The 23,590-nt window shown below is 41.5% G+C and overlaps 1 protein-coding gene across 1 annotated transcript in view; it reads left to right on the top strand.

Moving 5' to 3' along the window:
* Positions 1-23,590, top strand: part of EXT1 (exostosin glycosyltransferase 1) — a 261,810-nt gene that overhangs the window by 234,301 nt on the left and 3,919 nt on the right. Inside the window, exons 6-9 of the mRNA XM_077271127.1 lie at positions 5,953-6,071; positions 7,049-7,144; positions 10,332-10,421; positions 20,832-20,992. Coding sequence (XP_077127242.1) covers positions 5,953-6,071; positions 7,049-7,144; positions 10,332-10,421; positions 20,832-20,992 — 466 coding nt within the window. The remainder of the gene's footprint in view (positions 1-5,952; positions 6,072-7,048; positions 7,145-10,331; positions 10,422-20,831; positions 20,993-23,590) is intronic.

The following is a 23,590-nucleotide window of genomic DNA, read 5'->3' as shown; positions in this document are numbered from 1 at the left end:
AATGCAGCAGGTACCGGTGAATTTCAAAATTAAAAATAGATGCTCCATACCATTCATTATGGCCCCATAGATGCTCCACATAAAGCTGTGCCATATATACAATGGTCTGCACCGTTGCCCCATAGATAGCTGTGCCATATATATAATGCTCTGCACCGTTGCCCCATAGCTGTGCCATATATATAATGCTCTGCACCGTTGCCCCATAGCTGTGCCATATATATATAGTGCTCTGCACCGTTGCCCCATAGATAGCTGTGCCATATATATAATGCTCTGCACCGTTGCCCCATAGCTGTGCCATATATATAGTGCTCTGCACCGTTGCCCCATAGCTGTGCCATATATATATATAGTGCTCTGCACCGTTGCCCCATAGATAGCTGTGCCATATATATAATGCTCTGCACCGTTGCCCCATAGCTGTGCCATATATATATAGTGCTCTGCACCGTTGCCCCATAGATAGCTGTGCCATATATATAATGCTCTGCACCGTTGCCCCATAGCTGTGCCATATATATAATGCTCTGCACCGTTGCCCCATAGATAGCTGTGCCATATATATAATGCTCTGCACCGTTGCCCCATAGCTGTGCCATATATATAGTGCTCTGCACCGTTGCCCCATAGCTGTGCCATATATATAATGCTCTGCACCGTTGCCCCATAGATAGCTGTGCCATATATATAATGCTCTGCACCGTTGCCCCATAGCTGTGCCATATAGTGCTCTGCACCGTTGCCCCATAGCTGTGCCATATAGTGCTCTGCACCGTTGCCCCATAGCTGTGCCATATAGTGCTCTGCACCGTTGCCCCATAGCTGTGCCATATATATAGTGCTCTGCACCGTTGCCCCATAGCTGTGCCATATAGTGCTCTGCACCGTTGCCCCATAGCTGTGCCATATAGTGCTCTACACCGTTGCCCCATAGCTGTGCCTTATATATAGTGCTCTGCACCGTTGCCCCATAGATGCTCCACATAAAGTTGTGCCATTGCTGCTGCTGCAATAAAATAATAAAACACATACTCACCTGTCTTGCTTGCAGCTCCTCAGCGTCCTGTCCCGGCGTCTCTCCGCACTGACTGATCAGGCAGAAGGCGCCGCGCACACTATATGCGTCATCGCGCCCTCTGACCTGCACAGTCAGTGCGTAGAGACGCCGGGAAGATGGCGCGACGCCCGGCGTGTGGAACGCGGACAGGTGAATATGCGATACTTACCTGCTCCCGGCGTCCCGCTCCTTCCCCCGGACAGCTGGTCTCCGGGTGCCGCAGCCTCTTCCCCTGAGCGGTCACCGGCACCGCTGATTAGAGAAATGAATTATGCGGCTCCGCCCCTATGGGAGGTGGAGCAGCCTATTCATTTCTCTAATGAGCGGTCCCACGTGACCGCTCAGGGGAAGAGGCTGCGGCACCCGGAGACCGTGGGACGGGCAGGGGGAGCGACAGGAACGCCGGAACTAGGTGAGTATATGACAGTGCTCACCCGCCGACCCAACCACCGATCATGACTCGAGTATAAGCCGAGAGGGGCACTTTCAGCCCAAAAATTTGGGCTGAAAATCTCGGCTTATACTCGAGTATATACGGTATGTATGTATGTATGTATGTATAAATATAAATTTGTTAGAAAAAGTTATGTAGTACAGGGACAATGGCTTAAAGTTAACTATACGTAAAAGAAATGGCATAAAAATATTGTGTAGACCAGTAATGTTCTCATTTAGTTTTATTTATGACGGTAGACTGGTATCTTTTAAGGGTAAAAAAGGTTTGATGATAGATGAGTCAAAAAAATTATTTGACGTTCATTTATTTAAAAAGAATCCCCCAAAAAAATCCCTTAAAAGGTCTACAAAAAATATAAAATGCAAAATAGATTAGAAGCAGATAGTATTGTTCAAGTTCTACGGTCCGTTGTTTTAAGTTCTTTACAATTGAAAATAATTGTTTTAAAACAAAACAAAAAATACATCTAGTAGCATTAATAAGCATGCCACGTAGAATATCAAAATATATTTAGACAATAATTTTAATTAATTTTGCCATTATGTTTTTGACAGAGTTCTCAAAAATTACAACTGTAGGCTTTATTATGCCAAATTTTAGCTCTTAAGCCAAGAGCCGTGAATACGGTAGTTTCCCTGAGTAGTTTTTTAATCATTCTATGACTTGGAAAATTAAAAAAGAAATTTGACTCTTTCTTTAGAATAGTGTATAAAATTCTCAAAAGTCACCCTATGGTGCCTGAAATGTTACCATAACTAATGGGAATAAACAATTACCACATCCTACTGCCAGTATGTGCTGAAATAGTATCACTATACAGTGCTCAAACAATACCACCAAAAAGAGCTCAACTAATGTCGCCATACATTGGCAAAAAATACTAACATAGACTGCTCAAATAATACTACCTTAGAATGCCCTGGCAATATCAGCGCCCAAATGCCACCCCAGAATGCCCAAACAATACCGCCATAAATTGCTCAAATAATACCACTATAGAATGCCAATACAATATCCTTATAAAGTGCTCAAATACATACTACCTTACAATGCCCAATCAATACTACCGCGATACATTGCTCAAATTCTATCTTACAATGCCAGATCATGAATAGCGCAACAAATAAGGCTGCCGTCACACTAGCAGTATTTGGTCAGTATTTTACATCAGTATTTGTAAGCCAAAACCAGAGTGGGTGATAAATACAGAAGTGGTGCATATGTTTCTATTATACTTATCCTCTAATTGTTCCATTCCTGGTTTTGGCTTCCAAATACTGATGTAAAATACTGCTAGTGTGACTGCAGCCTAACACTATGCATTGGCCGAAAGTACTACCATTATGTGCTTACATAATACCACCGTAGAGTGCCCAAACAGTGTTATTATGAAGTGCTCATATACCACCCTAGAGCGACCAAACAATGCTACCATTAAGTCACCAGATAATGTTATATAATGTGCTTAACTACTACCCTACAGTGCCCAAGTAATACTACCATAATGAGTTCAACTAATATTACTATACCATAGCCAAAAATATTACCATTATGTGCCCAATTATTACGAACCAGGAGAGCCCAAACAAGATTATTATGGAGTGCTCAAATGCAATGCTATGATGCCCAAACAATACTGTCATAAAGTGCTCAAATAACTTCACTATACAGTGCTCAAAGAATATGACCTTAAGTGCTCACCTAATACCACCGCACATTGCCCAAACAATACTGCCAGAAAGTGCTCAACTAATACCACTGTACATTGCCCAAATAATACTACTATAAAGTGCTCACCTAATACCACTGTACATTGCCCAAACAATACTGCCATAAAGTGCTCAACTAATACCACTATACATTGCCCAAACAATACTGCTATAAAGTGCTCAACTAATACCACTGTACATTGCCCAAACATTACTGCTATAAAGTGCTCACCTAATACCACTGTACATTGCCCAAATAATACTGCTATAAAGTGCTCACCTAATACCACTGTACATTGCCCAAATAATACTGCTATAAAGTGCTCACCTAATACCACTGTACATTGTCCAAACAATACTGCTATAAAGTGGTCAATTAATACCACTGTACATTGCCCAAACAATACTGCTATAAAGTGCTCAACTAATACCACTGTACATTGCCCAAATAATACTGCCATAAAGTTCTCAACTAATACCACTGTACATCGCCCAAGCAATGCTACTATAAAGTGCTCAACTAAAACTACTGTATATTGCCCAAATAATACGGCTATAAAGTGCTCACCTAATACCACTGTACATTGCCCAAACAATACTGCTATAAAGTGCTCACCTAATACCACTGTACATTGCCCAAACAATACTGCTATAAAGTGCTCACCTAATACCACTGTGCATTGTCCAAACAATACTGCTATAAAGTGCTCAACTAATACCACTGTACATTGCCCAAACAATACTGCTATAAAGTGCTCAACTAATACCACTGTACATTGCCCAAACATTACTGCTATAAAGTGCTCAACTAATACCACTGCATTGCCCAAACATTACTGCTATAAAGTGCTCACCTAATACCACTGTGCATTGTCCAAACAATACTGCTATAAAGTGCTCAACTAATACCACTGTACATTGCCCAAACATTACTGCTATAAAGTGCTCACCTAATACCACTGTGCATTGTCCAAACAATACTGCTATAAAGTGCTCAACTAATACCACTGTACATTGCCCAAATAATACTGCTATAAAGTGCTCAACTAATACCACTGTACATTGTCCAAACAATACTGCTATAAAGTGCTCACCTAATACCACTGTACATTGTCCAAACAATACTGCTATAAAGTGCTCAACTAATACCACTGTACATTGTCCAAACAATACTGCTATAAAGTGCTCATCTAATACCACTGTGCATTGTCCAAACAATACTGCTATAAAGTGCTCAACTAATACCACCGTACATTGCCCAAACAATACTGCTATAAAGTGCTCAACTAATACCACTGTACATTGCCCAAACAATACTGCTATAAAGTGCTCATCTAATACCACTGTGCATTGTCCAAACAATACTGCTATAAAGTGCTCAACTAATACCACTGTACATTGCCCAAACATTACTGCTATAAAGTGCTCAACTAATACCACTGTACATTGTCCAAACAATACTGCTATAAAGTGCTCAACTAATACCACTGTACATTGCCCAAACATTACTGCTATAAAGTGCTCAACTAATACCACTGTACATTGCCCAAACAATACTGCTATAAAGTGCTCACCTAATACCACTGTGCATTGTCCAAACAATACTGCTATAAAGTGCTCAACTAATACCACTGTACATTGCCCAAATAATACTGCTATAAAGTGCTCAACTAATACCACTGTACATTGCCCAAATACTGCTATAAAGTGCTCAACTAATACCACTGTACATTGTCCAAACATTACTGCTATAAAGTGCTCACCTAATACCACTGTACATTGCCAAAATAATACTGCTATAAAGTGCTCACCTAATACCACTGTACATTGCCAAAATAATACTGCTATAAAGTGCTCACCTAATACCACTGTGCATTGCCCAAACAATACTGCTATAAAGTGCTCAACTAATACCACCGTACATTGCCCAAACAATACTGCTATAAAGTGCTCAACTAATACCACCGTACATTGCCCAAACAATACTGCTATAAAGTGCTCAACTAATACCACCGTACATTGCCCAAACAATACTGCTATAAAGTGCTCAACTAATACCACTGTACATTGTCCAAACATTACTGCTATAAAGTGCTCACCTAATACCACTGTACATTGCCAAAATAATACTGCTATAAAGTGCTCACCTAATACCACTGTGCATTGCCCAAACAATACTGCTATAAAGTGCTCAACTAATACCACCGTACATTGCCCAAACAATACTGCTATAAAGTGCTCAACTAATACCACCGTGCATTGCCCAAACAATACTGCTATAAAGTGCTCACCTAATACCACTGTGCATTGCCCAAACAATACTGCTATAAAGTGCTCAACTAATACCACCGTACATTGCCCAAACAATACTGCTATAAAGTGCTCACCTAATACCACCGTGCATTGCCCAAACAATACTGCTATAAAGTGCTCACCTAATACCACTGTACATTGTCCAAACATTACTGCTATAAAGTGCTCACCTAATACCACTGTACATTGCCAAAATAATACTGCTATAAAGTGCTCACCTAATACCACTGTGCATTGCCCAAACAATACTGCTATAAAGTGCTCAACTAATACCACTGTAGTGTCGGTGTAATAGTTAGTGTGCCGCTGATCTTAGTCAGTTGTAACACACATGTACGACCATGCAGCCACCGTGTGATTAGGACCTTCCTGATTTGTGTGGTTTTTTTTGTTTGTTTTTTTTAATGTTTCAGGTGTAAAATCGCCAACAAAGTTTACCGCAGTCATCCATGCGGTGACGCCGCTGGTCTCCCAGTCCCAGCCAATCCTGAAGCTGCTCGTCGCTGTAGCAAAGTCTCAGTACTGTCATCAGGTACTGCCTCTATTGGCGGCTGCTGTTACGACACAACGTTATCTGACTTTTTAGGCCTATGCAGCAGTTTGGAGCTTTTTTGCTGCTTTAAATACTGTTACAATTATTATTAGATTGGGTTTTTTAATATACATACCTTATGTAAAGACCTGAAATAAACTGTCTAAAACGGGGATGTTCACATTGAGGTTCATATAGTTGCTTTTTTCTCTGATTGCAAAGTATTCATCAACTGTGTTCACCAGTAGTTGGAAGTAATGTATGGGAAAATGGTTGTAAAAATATAAAACAGTTTATTTTTTTCTAAATGGATGACTTTTAATTGGAAGGGTGAAAATACTGCTGGTTTACAAGAGCTTTTTAAGAAGACCTTTCACTGGATTTATTTTTTTTAATTAAGCTGAGCTCCTCCTCTAATTGCCGCTTCTCCACTGATTCTGGAACAGTTTTTCTTTTTCTTCTGTGCCACTCCGTTCCAAAGTTATGCCCCCGGATAATAATGGTGCGCATTTTCCCTTTTTAGTAACTGGGCGTGTACAACAGAACTTCTCTGTGGGCGTGGCCATGCTTTGATTGGCCAGTATCAGGATTAAAAAAAGTAAACACCCTTCTCTGTCGCGTACGCCTAAAATTTGCATCTTTTATTCCACGGGCCATAACTTTGGAATGGAGGGGCGTAGAAAAAAAAGAAAAACTGTTCCAGAATCAGTGGAGGAACACCAATGCAAGGAAGTAAACAGTTTAAATAAACAAAATTCAGTGAATAGTCCCCTTTAATATGCATTATCCCCACTTCAATGTGTCTATACTTTTTCTTTAGATTTGTGCTGGCATTTTCTTTTCATTCTCCCTCCTTGTGAGCTTATTCTGTTTCTCTTCTTTGACATTTTTCCAGAGATACTTTAATTTAGGAAATATTCCATAGAGAGACGCTGACTGCTGGAATATTTATGTATCTGTTTATTATATTTTTCCAGATCATAGTCTTGTGGAATTGTGACAAGCCGCTCCCTGCCAAACACCGCTGGCCTGCCACTGCTGTGCCTGTCATAGTTATTGAAGGGGAGAGCAAGGTGAGGCCATTCTGCTGCGCAGCCCTTTTATCCGTGGAACGCCGGCGTTATTAAATATGAGAAGAGCCAGATTTATGAAGCTGTCGTTTCGCTACTATGAACCAGTTAAAGGGTTTCTGCTTACTGGGATTATACTGGTGGTGTTGCATTTAAAGAAGTATTCGATAAACTACCCCAAAGATCGGGTGGTTCTTTACTGCAGGAGTAGATGTTTTGGATGAATCTAGTCCCGGAATTAGAAACTCTAATGATGCTTGTGTCAGTGTCTACCATCACTTTATGACTGGTGGGGGAGGACCCCACCATTCTTGAGTTAAAATGTGACAGCTCTGTTATCATAAATGTTTATCCTTCCACAGCAGCAGCGCCCCACCTGGCCGCACTGAGAACTGCAGTCATTCACTGGAATGAATGTGTGTTGCTGTTCCTGTACAGAACAGGTAGCTGGGGGGCGCTGCTCTATAGGGGAAGGCTGAAGAAGGGCTACAGTGTCGTTCCATTACTGCCGACCATTCTTTTTTTTTTTATTTAGCTTCCAGAGGTCAAACTGGCACCAGTCATAAAGTGATGTGAATATTCCTTTAGGAAGTATAATTGGACTTTATAAAGGGGACCTCCTTTATGGCACTCCTCATTGCGTCAGCGTCTCCATGTATTGGATCCACCCCTCAAATTGAGGTAGAGTTATCGAAACTGGGCAACACTTTTGCCTTTGGATTGCAACCAGTGGCCTGTCCAAAACTATTGCTGAGGGTTGGGCACAGTAGGCAGCAACCTATGACGCAAATATGTGGGGGTGCAATTTATAAAAAAAAAAAAAAGGATGAAACGAGAAGAAGGGTTGTGGTAGGCAGCTGACCCTAGGTGCATGGTAGATTGGTGACCTTCCATGATAAGTTATGTGCTGTGCATATGAATGGTACAGATTGGTGGTGACTGCGGCAGGGATGTGAGGACAAATTAAAGGAGTTATCCAGGCATAACATTTAGATAACCTGTCCTTAGGAGAAGTCCTCAATATCAGATCTGTGGAGGTCCGACACCTGGGCCCCCCCCAGCTCGGCTTATACCCGGTGTCCTAACCATCAAAAGTTCACAATTGACTGAGCTGAATTGTCACAGCGCCATACACTGTGTAGTGGCCGTTCTTGGTTATTGCCGCTCGGCTCCCATTCATATAAACGGTACTAGGTATTAGCTGAGCGATCTGCTATTGATGGCCTGTCTTGTGGATGGGTCAACGTTGTATCGTACCGGACCTCTCCTTTAACGCAATACTCTGCATAAGTTTAAGGTTTGAGCAGGGGGCACATTGTGAAGCCGGTGTACCCCTGGAATTTTGTTATCACATTTTTTTGTAAGTCTGGAATGAAGGACAGAACATTATCCTTGTTACATTGTCGGCCGATGGTTTCCGCGTGCGCCGGTGGCCCGGTAGCTGCACCACGAGGGTTACTGCTGAGCACACTTGGATATTCCCCTTTGAGCTATACAAGCACCATGATCCTTTTTAGAATTCCTAAACACGGCGCTTGTTCTTCACCTTGTGTACGTTCTGACCTTGATGCTGTTTTTCCTTCCTACAAACAAGTCTCCTGTGTGCACCCAGGCATGGGAGTGGGGCTGTGCATCCTGCTTTCTGTCAAAGCCTCGGTTTCGCGCCTGGCATCACAAACACATACACACGCAGCAGGCTTCATGGAGATGGTCGGAGTGATCAGCCCTCCCGTTAATATTCAGATTTTAGGACTTTGTTGCGCTGAAAAGATTCACAAAACAAGAACAACAAGAAGTTCTAATCCGAGACGTTTTCCTCTTCGTGAAAACAATCCTTGCCTTTACTCTGTAGTAACAAACGGGCAATCCCTGCATGTGTGGCAGCTGTCGAAAAGCCGTGGGGACTCTTCCATTTTTTTTTCGAGATTACGACACTAATGGGGTCATGAAAAACTATAATTTTGGGTTGCAAAAAAAACAAGCTGCCTTCCATAAAAAAAAAGTTTTGGAAAAAATAAAAGGGAAAAAAAGAAAAATAGCCGTGTCGCCAAGATGTTCAATAAGTAAAGCTGTGTCGTAATGAGGTGTGCCTGTTCTCCCCTTTACAGTAGTCAGTCAGTTTTTGTTTTGCCGATAACACCGGCCCTTTGGTGCCGTCAGGGTTGTTCTACCGTCATCCCCGTGGGCACAGATGGTGGTTCGGCAAGCAGGGCTGTGGAGTCGGTAAGCCAAACCTCCGACTCCTCAATTTCCATGACACCGACTCTGACTCCACCAAAATGGGCTCCGACTCCGAGCCCTGACGGCAAGTAGCCCAAAAAGGCTTCATATATAAGAGACTTTTCCTTCCCGTTACATATTCAGTACAAAGCGTAAAAGAATGGTCCATGGATAAAATCTTTCACGGGATGGAGATTTTGCATACCATTTGGATTCAGCAGAGACATTTGTCTACGGCGTCCCCAGCCCAGACACGTCTGGAAATCCATTTTGGTAGAGCGCATCACTCCTGATTACAGGGCTCAGGCGGAGTGATGGACCGTCTGTCACCCTGTCAGATAGCGGGGTCATTTGTGAGGCGTTAATAAATACATCCTGGAACTTTTTTGCGCGCAGCTCTGAGGTTTCACGGTAAGGTTCAGCAGCCGGTGGCCTACGGAAGATTTAATCCCTTTAATAGTTGCTGTTCGCTGAGAAGAAACTGCCAGGTCCATTGCTGATGTAAGAAGGTGCAAGGAAAGCACCTAAGTAGTAGAAATGTCCTCCTTTACCTCGGGGTGTTACACATTAACTGTTTAGGAACCACGATAATTTGCAGTTTGTTTAATTGTTTGCTTAAAAATTATCCACAATTTCCCAAAATTGTCATTTACTGGACCTTGACATTGTGGCGTAAAACACATGGCTCAAGTCCACCCGGAAGCCCTCCCCGTCTGCTGCTAGTAGGTCCTGTGGCGGGTGATATCACACGGCTCCCTACACCACATAGTGGCCGTTCTATGTTACTGCAGCCCAGCTTCTATTCACTTTAATAGGAAGTGAGCTGCAGTGTACGGAGCCCTTCTGCTCTGACCATTGTGTGCATCCGACTGCCTATTATTATAATTTTATCTGTAGTTTATACTTTTGCTATTTGTAATGCTATTTCTTTACCGTTCTGTAATCTTTCTCTTCCTCTTTGTCTCCGTAGGTCATGAGCAGTCGTTTTCTTCCTTACGATAACATAGTGACCGACGCCGTACTCAGCCTTGACGAGGACACGGTGCTTTCCACGACGGAGGTGAATACCATTGTGTACTGATAACCATAATTTCCCATTCTGCGGCACTACGGCCTCTTCCATTGTCTCTCAGGATCCTCGGGGGCGGTGCTTTGCATGGTACCTTGTGAGCCACGCCCCCTATGCAAATTTAATAAATCATTAGCATATTTAAAAATCTATTAAAATCTTCATTGTAGAGTAATCGTTTGGTGGATTTTTAAAAGAAATATAGTAATAAGAGCAAAAAAAACACTGGCCCCTTTGACTTAGTGACAGGTCCTCTTTAAATTTATTTATTTATATTTGGGGTTAAAAAAACATTTTTGCTCTTGGGTTTTATTAAAGATTCTGCACCATTTCGTTTTTACAGACTTTATTTCCCTATACATTGAACTTTTTGATGTAACCTGTGTTCAGAATTCAGTGAAGAGGAGCTCAGGTTTATGACCAGATCCGCTCACTGATGGATTCTCAGTTAACTCATTCTAGCAAAAGAACAGTGCAACACAGAGGAAACAGTAAGCAAGCGGTGCAGACATTTTTAATGAATGCCAAGTGGCAAAAATAATTTACATCCATTTAAGTAAACAAGTTATTTTAAGGTGATTTCATGAAGACAATTCCTTTAAGGAAAAAAATGCATTTTTAGAAGTCTTGGGTTTTTAAAAAAATGTTTTTAAAGGTGACTTCATGAAATCAGGCCTTTACGGAAAACATTTTTTTTTTTTTTTTTAAATCAAGGATAATTTTTTTAAAATTTTTTTAAAGGTGATTTCATGACAGTTAAGAAAGAACAGCGCATTTTTAGAAATTAATGGTCTTAAGTTTTTTAAATAGCAGGTTGTGTTTTTTTAGTTCTGTGAGCACCGCTGCTTATTAGATCCGGCGTATGATAATGAGATTTTGTGAAATTTCTGATCTCTTGTCGGCCTACGATGAAGCACGCTTGGTTTTCGCAGGAACCCTTCTCCCACATAATTAAGAGTCACATTGACAGAACAGAGCTGATCTTCTGGTAGCTTATTTTCCGAGCGACCAATATAAGGCGGTGAAGGACAACATCTTGACACCACGGAGAGAGGAAAAACACTTTCAAAATGAGTTGACAAAAATGAGAACATTGTACGAATGTCATTTACAAGAACTTTTTTTTTTTTTCCTTCTTCGCATGCTGTAGACCGTAAAACTTTTTTTATTTGATGAAGTGGATTCTTGATTTTTGCAGTAAATTTATTTAATAAATCAATAGCTAACCTATATTACAAAGTTGCTTATTTTCATGTGATCAGAGAAATCTCCTTCTTTCTCCTCGGGGACGGATCATTCTCAATTCACAGGTAAAATGTGTATTCCGTGAGGACAGGTTTCCCCTTTTAATGAGGATATGGCAGTTGGTGCTTTGGAAATTCTATGGAGGGAGGAGGAGCCAGTTCTAGACATAAACATTCTGCTGCAAGTGTTCCAGAAGCAACAGTTACAATTCTCCATAGATGACATTTGGTGCTCATAAAGTTCTATCTCAGTAATGAAAGATCAGTCCAGGAGGAGAAAGAAACAGATTTCTCTGATATATTGCAAAGTTTCTTGTGTACTCTTGATTTATGAAAATAAAATGAAAACCACATTTACACTTTAAAACAATGTCACATAGAATCTGTTTTTATCGAGGGGGGAGGTTTACAGCAAAAATTGTCATGGTTGTCTATATGGGTACGAAGTTGGGCAATGGCAATATTAAAGAATTGTCCAGGGTTGGCACAAAACAGTGCTGTCACTGTTGCCAGGAGCGGTCATGTGACTGCAAGTATACAATTGGCATTCTCCTGGCCACATTCCAACTAGTCGTGCACGTCTAGTCAGAATGTGGCTGGTAGTATGCAAATCGCATACTTGCAGCCACATTACCGCATGCTTCTGAAATCCGAGAAACCTGACAGTGTACTGTAAGGATTCACAAGTGTCTGCAGACTTCTGTGCCGAACATGGAAACCCTTTTAACCCCTTTGTGACGTCAGATGGGATGTATATCGCCGAGTTCAGAATCGCCCGATTTATCAATAAAAAGAAAAGGATTAATCTGATCGCTAAACGGCATAGCGAGAAAAAAAATCCAAACCCCAGAATTACGGTTTTTTGGTCGCCACGACATTGCATTAAAATGCAATAACGAGCGATCAAAAGATCGAATCTGCACAAAAATTGTATCAATAAAAACGTCAGCTCGGCACACAAAAAATAAGTTCTCACCCAACCCCAGGTCATGAGAAATGGAGACACTGCGGGTAACGGAAAATGGCGCCATTTATTTTTTTATTATTTTAAGCAAAGCTTGGAATTTTTTTTCACTACTTAGATAAAAAATAGCCTAGACATGTTTGGTGTCTTTGAACTCTTAATGACCTGGAGAATCATAATGGCAGGTTAGTTTTATCATTTAGTGAACCTAGCAAAAAAGCCTAACAAAAAACAAGTGTGGGACTGCACTCTTTTTGCAATTTCACCGCACTTGGAATTTTTTTCCTGTACACGACATGCTAAAACCAATGATGTCGTTCAAAAGTACATCTCGTCCCGCAAAAAATAAGCCCTCACATGGCCATATTGACGGAAAAATAAAAAAGTTATGGCTCTGGGAAGGAGGGGAGCGAAAACGCAAAACCGAAAAATGCTCCGGTCACGAAGGGGTTAAAGAGGACCTGTCACCAGTGGAGCATTTATGGTCTGATTTTGCTGCTCCACGGGGGAGTGGCGGTGAGGATTCTCGGGGGCCTTTCTTTAGGCTACTCTGTCATTACCATGTGATCACTGCCCCTTTATAAATGCCACAGAAATGAGCACTAAACTAAAAGTCCATATCTCTGAAACTATATGGCGGTTTAAAAAAAAAAAAAAAAAAATGGAATCCTCAGGGGAATAGCATTTTTAAAATAAAAACCAAAATGGCCAATCTTGGACTTTTTATCCTCTTTACATGCAGCCTAAAATGGAGATTTTGATTTATTTTTTAATATTTAGGCCTCACTTAGGGGTTTTCAGGTTTTAAAACTGGATCATCGTAGATTTAAATTAAAAAAAATCACAGAATGGGTATAATATTATGTGCCGGTTTTTCTCGTATTTCTATTGGTCAAGATGTGACTAAAGGGTGGTGTCTTCGTTTCACAATATTTGAGGTCCAGTAGTGCCCCTTATACTTCTGACTTCTGTGACATGCTACAAGATGAGTTTTAAAGGACCCCTGGTCTAATTTAAAAAAAAATGCCACTTACTAAATTAATTTAAAACTTTTTTATTTTCATTTTTTTCTAACAAAAATTCTTATTGCAAAAATGCAAGTTCTGGAATAACCAGAGCGTATTGGAGCCACGTGTAGTTTTGTATCCCAATAGTTCACATTTTTTTCTGTTTGTCTTTTCCTTGTTTTTATATATTTTTTCTCTTTAGCTCCTTTCTAGTTTAGCATTTTGTAAGAACTCTTCGCACCTTTCACTACTGTCAGGGCAATGTATTTTATTTTTCCCGTGCGTTAATTGGCCCCTTCATTTGCATATCGCACTTTTTTTTTCATAATGTCACCACACAGAGAGAGAGCTGGAAGAAAGGCACCATATTATCTGCTCATCGCGTCATTCCCAGAATCGCTGTCTGCCGAGGCATTTATTTCACTAATTAATGTTTTGTGAACGGTATCTCCCATCTCGGGTGCAAGATTGGATTATCCATAACCAACACAAAATCAAACATTTCCCATGGAACTTAAGATGTTTGCATATGCCGGAGAATGTGAGCGGATAATTACACCGGGAGAAGAAAAGAGCCCAGAGACGGAGTCCTGTAGGCCAAACGCGATTCCATTCTGTTAATTACGGAGATGGCAAAGCTGGGAAGGGTTCAGAATACTGAGCAGGGAGGAAGCGACTCCTTTTATTTCATTGCTCTGGTTTTAATGAATTATCCCATTAGGCAGTAAGGAAATATAACAAGGTGAGGCGGGCTAATGAAATTACCTCTGCCACCGACTACTTTATTAAAAGTCACCCTAAATTGCTTTTTCTACTTTTCCTAAATTACTTTTTTTTATTTTTGTACTTTTTTTTGTTGTTTGCTTTTTTTTTTTTTTAAGGTCTTCTAATGGAATAGAAAAACATGGCTGACACTGCCAAAAGTGGCGCCACGTCTGTATACAGGTTATGTGGCGTATTTTATTTTTTTTTTAAAAAAAAAAGCAATTTTTACACTTTAAACTTGACTTAACACACAAAAGGAGTCTAATATTATCTGCTGTGTATAGATGTAACATAGTAACATAGTTAGCAAGGCCGAAAAAAGGACATTTGTCCATCCAGTTCAGCCTATATTCCGTCAGAATAAATCCCCAGATCTACGTCCTTCTACAGAACCTAATAACTCTAAGATACAATATTGTTACTCTCCAGGAAGACATCCAGGCCTCTCTTGAACCCCTCGACTGAGTTCGCCATCACCACCTCCTCAGGGAAGGAATTCCAGATTCTCACTGCCCTAACAGTAAAGAATCCTCTTCTATATTGGTGGAAAAACCTTCTCTCCTCCAGACGCAGAGAATGCCCCCTTGTGACCGGCACCTTCCTTGGTATAAACAGATCCTCGGAGAGATATTTGTATTGTCCCCTTATATACTTATACATGGTTATTAGATTGCTCCTCAGTCGTCTTTTTTCTAGACTAAATAATCCTAATTGTGCTAATCTCTCTGGGTATTTTATTCCCCCCCCATCCCCTTTATTAATTTTGTTGCCCTCCTTTGTACTCGCTATAGTTCCATTATATCCTTCCTGAGCATCGGTGCCCAAAACTGTACACAGTACTCCATGTGCGGTCTAACCAGAGATTTGTACAGAGGCAGTATAATGCTCTCATCATGTATATATATCTAGACCTCTTTTAATGCACCCCATGATCCTGTTTGCCTTGGCAGCCGCTGCCTGGCACTGGCTGCTCCAGGTAAGTTTATCATTAACTAGGATCCCCAAGTCCTTCTCCCTGTCAGATTTACCCAGTGGTTTCCCTTTCAGTGTGTAATGGTGATATTGATTCCTTGTTCCCATGTGTATAACCTTACATTTATCATTGTTAAACCGCATCTGCCACCTCTCAGCCCAAGTTTCCAACTTATCCAGATCCATCTGTAGCAGAATACTATCTTCTCTTGTATTGACGGCTTTACATAGTTTTGTATCATCTGCAAATATCGATATTTTACTGTGTAAACCTTCTACCAGATCATTAATAAATATGTTGAAGAGAACAGGTCCCAATACCGACCCCTGCGGTACCCCACTGGTCACAGCGACCCAGTTAGAGACTATACCATTTATAACCACCCTCTGCTTTCTATCACTAAGCCAGTTACTAACCCATTTAGGGTACGTTCACACAGGACTTTTTTGCTGCTTTTTTTTGCTGCTTTTTTTATGCTAATTTAGGTGCGTTATTTTGGTGCGTATTTGGTGCGTTTTTTGGGTACGTTCACACAGGACTTTTTTGCTTTTTTTTGCTGCAGATTTTTGCTGCAGATTTTTGCTGCTTTTTTTATGCCAATTTTCAGCTGCTAGGACACCTCATAATGGCTCTTCACACCTCACAATGGCTCTTCACACCTTACTACCAGGAACTCCCTCACAATAGATCACAATCAGGACACCTCACAATGGCTCTTCACACCTCACAATGGCTCTTCACACCTCACTAACTACACCCCTAAGCTCTTGGCTGTGAGATCCCTTCCTGCTGGCCATGATTTTCTGCACAAAAAACGCAGCAAATAATGCTACATGCGTTTTTTGCAGCGTTTTTGCAGCATTTTTTTCATCACCCATTCAAGTCAATGGGTGAAAAAACGCTGCAAAAACGCAGCAAAAACGCTGAAAGAAGTGACATGCCCTATGTCCAAAAAAAGCAGCAAAGCAGAAAATACTGATCAAACAAAAAACCAACGTGTGTGCATGAGATTTCTGAAATCTCATAGGCTTTACTGGTACTGTAAAAAGCAGCTGAAAATTAGCATTAAAAAAAGCAGCAAAAAAGTCCTGTGTGAACGTACCCTTACACACATTTTCCCCCAGAACAAGCATTCACATTTTGTGTACCAACCTCTTGTGCGGCACGGTATCAAATTCTTTGGAAAAATCAAGATATACCACGTCCAATGACTCACCGTGGTCCAGCCTATAGCTTACCTCTTCATAAAAACTGATTAGATTGGTTTGACAGGAGCGATTTCTCATAAACCCATGCTGATATGGAGTTAAACAGTTATTCTCATTGAGATAATCCAGAATAACATCCTTCAGAAACCCTTCAAATATTCTACCAACAGTAGAGGTTAGACTTACTGGCCTATAATTTCCAGGATCACCTTTAGATCCCTTCTTGAATATTGGTACCACATTTGACACACAGTTCAGACTTGTCTTCTCTGAGGTTGAGGCTTTCATACTCTGATATGCAGTGCACTCCCCATGGTGGACGCTTGGCAGCCGGTGCGGTGCCGGAGGTATTGCATTTTCGTCAGTAATTGTTGTTTTGACCAGACGAGCGAGATCATCTCTGTGACAAGCATTTCTCCGGCTCATGTTCTCCCTACCTCTACATTAGCTGTTGTGACATTAATGGAATGCTAATCCAAAATGGACGCGCTGGGCCCATCAAAGCTCAGCGTCCCATGTTTAAATGTCTGTCTGGCGTTGTCATATTTTGTGCCACGCTTGTGCTTTTTACACTTGGCTTCTTTCCTTTGTCATACATTTGCATAGCTCTGAAGAGCTGTGTCCTAAGGGAGAACGTACCTTAAAGTAGACGCGTCACCGGCTAAATCCTAAGATGTGCCCCAAAATCAATCTATAGGTCCAAATGGGGAGGAGGTGTAAGACATATTGTGCCTCAGTCCTGATTTATGTAACTTAGGATATTTCATCTCCCAAGACCCCCCACTGATCCTAAGAATAAAAGGCACAATTCCTTTTTCTCTCCTCGGGGGCAGTCCAGGCCATGCCCATGAGCACCGCCCTGCAAGGAAAAAGTAACTTTCTAATATGATTTCTGTTTCTTACAGCTGAGAACTTATTCAGTCTTGACAATCCTCTTTGAGTCTATGCTGACACATTTTGCCTGCACTGATACACTGTAGCAAACTGTCAGTGCATGAGAGATTTGTTATTCTGAGGGTTGTCTAGACTGGACCACCGGATTGCCCTGATCTCTCGGCTTTGAGATGTTGTGTGTCCCTAAGGACAGTCTACCTGTTTGCATATGAAGCTTCTCTGCGTACTTGCAATAGACGAGTCCTGTCTACCGCTCTGTTGTCCGTAACCACTTGGCGCAGCCCTAACACAAGGTTATAGCAGCACAGAGAAATCCAAGAACCAGGGCAGTAGACGTCCTACTTTTGGTAACTTTATTAGTACAGAAGTACTGACAAGTCACAACGTTTCAGCCACGCAGGGCCTTTATCAAACCATAGAAACAGAAAGAGATGCATTCTTGATAAAGGCCCTGCACTGCCAAAACGTTATGATTTTTCTGTACTAAAAGTTACCAAATGGAAGACGTGTTTCTGTGACATCGCTTGTTGTGATTGGTGTGTTATCAGCTGTGTATAGAGGTCAGTGTTTCGGCCACACAGGGCCTTTATCAAACCATATAAAAAAAAGAGATGCATCCTTGATAAAGGCCCTGCACTGCCAAAACGTTGTGATTTTTCTGTACTAAAAGTTACCAAATGGAAGACTTGTGGCTGTGACACCGCGTGTTGTGATTTGTGTGTTATCAGTTGTGCATAGAGGTCAATGTTTCGGCCACACAGGGCCTTTATCAAGCAATAGAAAAAGAGAGCGATTCATTCCATGGCTTTTGATAAAGGCCCTGCACGTCTGAAACATTGTGATTTTTTTTTTTTTTTGTAGTAATACAGTTACCAAAAAGAGGATGTCTAGCTGTGACATCGCCTGTTGTGATTGGTGTGTTATCAGCTGTGTATAGAGGGGTTACTGGTGATTGCATTCATGCCTTTGCTGATAACGAGCCTGCTGAAAACTCTTCCAGAAATATGTATATATAAAAAGCTCCAGTGGATGGCGTGAAAATGGCAAGTTCACTAATTTTGAATTTTAGCTAAAAATCGTATTTTGAGAAAAAACAAACAAAAAACTAGCCTCCCTTTAATGTGTACAAGTAGCAAGGATGCAATTAACCTCAATTAGACAGAAGAGCTCTGAGAAAATGAATCTTCTCCAGCAAGACGTTACTCCATAGTGTTTCGCGTTACTCTCACCACCCGCACAATCCTCATCTTCTCGCACGCTGAGCGCGCGCCGCTGCTTCCCCTCCAGCCTGAAGGGCACATAAGCAGATGTCAGGGCGCCTGCTCCTGTGATGCCCGCCATCCGCAGGGAGGACGAGGAAAAGGGCACGGAGAAAACCAGACAAGTCCTCCAAACTACCGAATCATTAACAACTTTACAGAATGGACAGGATCCCGAAGGCCAAAGGGGCTTAACCCTTTCATGACCAGTCAATATTTAACTTTTTTTGTATCTCTCTTGTTTTTTCTCCTCTTTATCTAAGAGCCACAATTTATATCTCCTATCAACGTTGTGTATGAAAATTTGAAAATAATGAAGTCATTATATAATATAGTGAAAATTAAGGGAAAAAGTGCGGTGAAATTGGAATACCAAAGTGGCGATACCAAACTTGTATAGTGTTTGTGTTTATTTTAGCAATAGAAACATTTTACAATAAAAATCTAAATATTTTTTTTCTCGTCATTTTGCCCTTCTTTTTGCTTGTTGAGCTGTATTCTTTATTGGTACCGTTTTCCGGTGCATATGATTTTTTTCACTTTTATTGCATTTTTTGGGGGGTTAAATATTATACGGGTTATATTCTGCGTTTTGTTAGATTGGACTTTTTTGCATTATTACTGAATTTTAGTTTTCAAAGTTTTCTTATTTTTAAATCAGGGTTCAGAATTTTTTTAAATTTTTTTTTTTTTTTTTTTAACTCTGCAGCACGTCTCTTCATTCAGCATTTTTCCAGCGTTTTTTCACCTATAGAAAGCAATAAAAATGTGAAAATAAAAAAACGCAATGGCGCTTTTGAAGTTCTATTTTTAGTTTTTATTTTTGTGAATAAAATTAATTTTATTAAACGTGTATTGGAAACCAAACCCACCAGTAATCTGTCCCTGAAATGCTGAAAAATGGGCATTTTAAATGCAGCGTTTTTACTGCAAAGAGTGTAGGTTTTCACTGCAGAAAAAAAAAAAAAAACGCAGCAAAAACTGCATGAAAACATGGCTCAATTCTTTAGGGGACTTATTCTTGGGATTGTTTGGTGCCAAGTTTAGCAATACTCTAGTGGCCGGACTTCACCAGATGGCAGCAAGGCCCCCGACTGCTCCGGAAATCAATGAGCACCCCATGTTCGCACCTTTGTGAGAGAGGGGTTTGTTTTGATGGGTACCAGCTCCATACACCGGCATTGGACATAGCACCCTATCTTGGAAAGGGGTTAAGACTCGTCTTCTGTACGGACCTTGACTGGTCTCGGACAATTTCGGGCACCGTAACGCTGCATGAATGCGGAGCCTGCCGTTAAGCATGGCTCATTATCATGTCGGATACCGCTAAATCTGCTGTATCATAAGAGTTACTATCATGCCTGATTGATAAATCACTCAGTGGGTTAAATGGGGGTTTTCACTTTTGGAGTTTTTCACCCTCCGTGTCCTTCTCCGAACTCCGTGGCTCATCGCGAGTTGCCCCAATAAGACTCCAATGCCCACGTGCCATAATGGGGGGAAACTACAGAACAAATTCAGCTCTGCTGCATGAGTTCGTGACTGTGGAATGTAGATGTTTCTAGAAAAAAGTTACATACCACTTAAAATACCAATGTAAAGAAATAACCTTGGCAAAGGTCAAAGCGGGGATAAAAAGGGCAGCGCTATAAATGTGAATTTAACGCCACGGTGTGCTGAACTTCGGCTGATGGATACATTAAAATGTGCATAATTTTAGGTGAGAATATCAAGCAGTTTGGTTAAAAGCAGCAGCATAGTTTTTTTTATAGGGTTTTTTCTTTCTTTTACATGTAGCTTATAATTGAGCCAGACATTTGAGTAGATAATGATCATCCTGTGTCTCCATTATCTCCGTGACAGGTTTACTTTCAAGTAGTCCCACAAATGGCGGCCGGCTTTTGTCTCCAATGCATTCATGAGCTCCATTATACAGACAATAGCACTTTATAGCCTTTATTTCCCCCTTTATTAATGTTTTTGTACTCCTGTGTGTGTGCCCAAGGTGGATACTAGGAGTTGTAGTTTGACGCCATGGTATGTCCTCAGTTGTATCTTCATAACAATCGATTATATTTTCTTTACAGGTGGATTTTGCCTTTACGGTTTGGCAGAGTTTTCCGGAAAGGATTGTGGGTTACCCAGCCCGTAGTCACTTTTGGGACAGCACAAAGGAGCGATGGGGTTACACATCCAAGTGGACTAATGACTACTCCATGGTACTAACCGGAGCTGCTATCTACCACAAGTAAGGATCTTTGCATCATGTACATAATATATGATGCATTTCGTACAGTTTCCATAATGTGAGCAGTTGCCATACTCCCATATGTATGTAGTAAGCTTGGTTCTGTTCCTGTATCTGTGTAGTAATTTTGGTTGTGTTCCTGTATCCGTGTAAAAATCTAATATGGGGTTAAAATACGTGGATTTTTCTAATTATTTTCAACGTTGGCATTTTTCATCATAACTATTCATAAAATTAAATTATTAAAGTACAGCTGATAGAGAAAAATACTAAAATTATTGCTGGCTGCAAACGGAGTTACGTGTAGAAATAATATGTGGTAAGCTCCACCTATTGGTGAAACGTGTCCTACAGTATTGGTTGGCGCATGCACTAATGTTGAAACTGTTTTAGTCCAGAGTATTTTACTGGATTCTTATGGGCCAGGAAGCAATAAATATATCTACACCTCCTACTAGTACCTAGCCTTGTCATCTGCTCATTCCCTAAGGTATTAGCTCCGGCTTTGGTCTTCTTTTCTCCATTGCTGTCTAGGATTAGACAAATGCTATGATCTCAGTATGTGGTAACGTGTGTTGCCTCACGTGGAGTAACCGATGTCGTCACGTACATTGCCTCACGTGGAGTAACCGATGTCGTCACGTACGTTGCCTCACGTGGAGTAACCGATGTCGTCACATGCGTTGCCTCACGTGGAGTAACCGATGTCGTCACGTGCGTTGCCTCACGTGGAGTAACCGATGTCGTCACGTACGTTGCCTCACGTGGAGTAACCGATGTCGTCACGTACGTTGCCTCACGTGGAGTAACCGATGTCGTCACGTACGTTGCCTCACGTGGAGTAACCGATGTCGTCACGTACGTTGCCTCACGTGGAGTAACCGATGTCGTCACGTACGTTGCCTCACGTGGAGTAACCGATGTCGTCACGTACGTTGCCTCACGTGGAGTAACCGATGTCGTAACGTGCGTTGCCTCACGTGGAGTAACCGATGTCGTAACGTGCGTTTCCTCACGTGGAGTAACCGATGTCGTAACGTGCGTTGCCTCACGTGGAGTAACCGATGTCGTCATGTACGTTGCCTCACGTGGAGTAACCGATGTCGTAACGTGCGTTGCCTCACGTGGAGTAACCGATGTAATCACGTACATTGCCTCACGTGGAGTAACCGATGTCGTCACGTACGTTGCCTCACGTGGAGTAACCGATGTCGTAACGTGCGTTGCCTCACGTGGAGTAACCGATGTTGTAATGTGCAACAAGACCTTATCCGCTCTGAAGTAGATGGTGAAGAGGGCCAGAGCAGTAGCTTGCTCCTTAGAGAGCAAGCGGAGGTCTGGCGCGGAGCAGAAGGGACAGATGAGTGGCGAAGCAAGTACTTTACTTTTTTTTAAGCCCTTTTCGACCCATCCATCTGAAGACTTCGGATCATAATGATCGGCTTTAACAGCAGTCAGGGCACATTTGATGCAAATCATATTTCCCGGACGAATACGAATGAATCTCCCAAATTCAAATTTTGGTAAAGTGGAGATTATCATGAATTACGGGTTGCTCTCACGGAACGGATGAGATCCAGAGAGTGTAAATGTGGTTCTTTATTCACCAACGCGTTTTGGCGACGGAACAGGCACCTTGTGAAAGGTAAAAAAAAGTAATCTTTTTACTTTGAGAAAGGCACTGAAACGCGTTGATGAATAAACTGAGTGAGTGCCGTACATTCATCGTGATCATCTTCACTGTGCCAAGCTGTTATCTGGGTAATGCTGTCAATTTTGGACCTTTTCACAGGTCCTCTTTAAAGGCGTTTTACACCTCAGTGAGGTTTTTTTTGACTGAGTAATTTTCTCCCTTGTCACTTATCTGTCCTCTCCCAATACTGTCTTGAATTCAAGACCTGAATAATCTAAGACCGACTGGTCGCTAGGAAAGTTCTGCCTGACAACCACACACAAAGGACCTGAACTTTCAGAGATGTATCCATAGCATCCTGACTTGTAAGGCTTCTTTCACACTTCCGTCGGTACTCGGCCGTCGCCAAGCGTCGGCGCGACGTACCGACGGAAGCTTGTGAAATTTTGAGTGACGTGAGCAGCGGATGCAGTGTTTCAATGCGTCCGCTGCCCATTGTAAAGCCCCAGGGAGGAGTGGGTGGAGTTCTGGCCGCGCATGTGCATTAAAAAATGCAGGAGAGGACGTACGAAAAAACTTTCCCTTGTATGTTTTTTCGCAACGACGGCCCGCCAAGTACCGACGCATCCAGTGCACGACCTATGGAACGTGTGTCCATACGTCGCGATGCGTCGGTAATACAAGTCTATGTGAAAAATCGCATCCTGCGGGCAACTTTGCAGGATGCGTTTTTTTCACAAAACGACGCATTGTGACGGTGCAAGATAAACGGAAATGTGAAAGTAGCCTAACTTAAAGCTTTATTCGCCTGCCACGGACGACAGAGAATGATATTTTTGCATTATTAATCAGATTTTCCAAAAAATGTTAACGAAGAATTGAAACCCTCCGTGTGGTAATACGGGTCCCATTACTATTGGCTGGATTAAATTTGATAATTTTTGGAAGATGTAAAACAAATATGT

The sequence above is a fragment of the Ranitomeya variabilis genome, chromosome 6 (assembly GCF_051348905.1).
Source record: "Ranitomeya variabilis isolate aRanVar5 chromosome 6, aRanVar5.hap1, whole genome shotgun sequence".
NCBI classification, from domain to species: domain Eukaryota; kingdom Metazoa; phylum Chordata; class Amphibia; order Anura; family Dendrobatidae; genus Ranitomeya; species Ranitomeya variabilis.
Note: the sequence above shows the minus strand (reverse complement) of the source record. Positions and strands in the feature narration are given on the sequence as shown.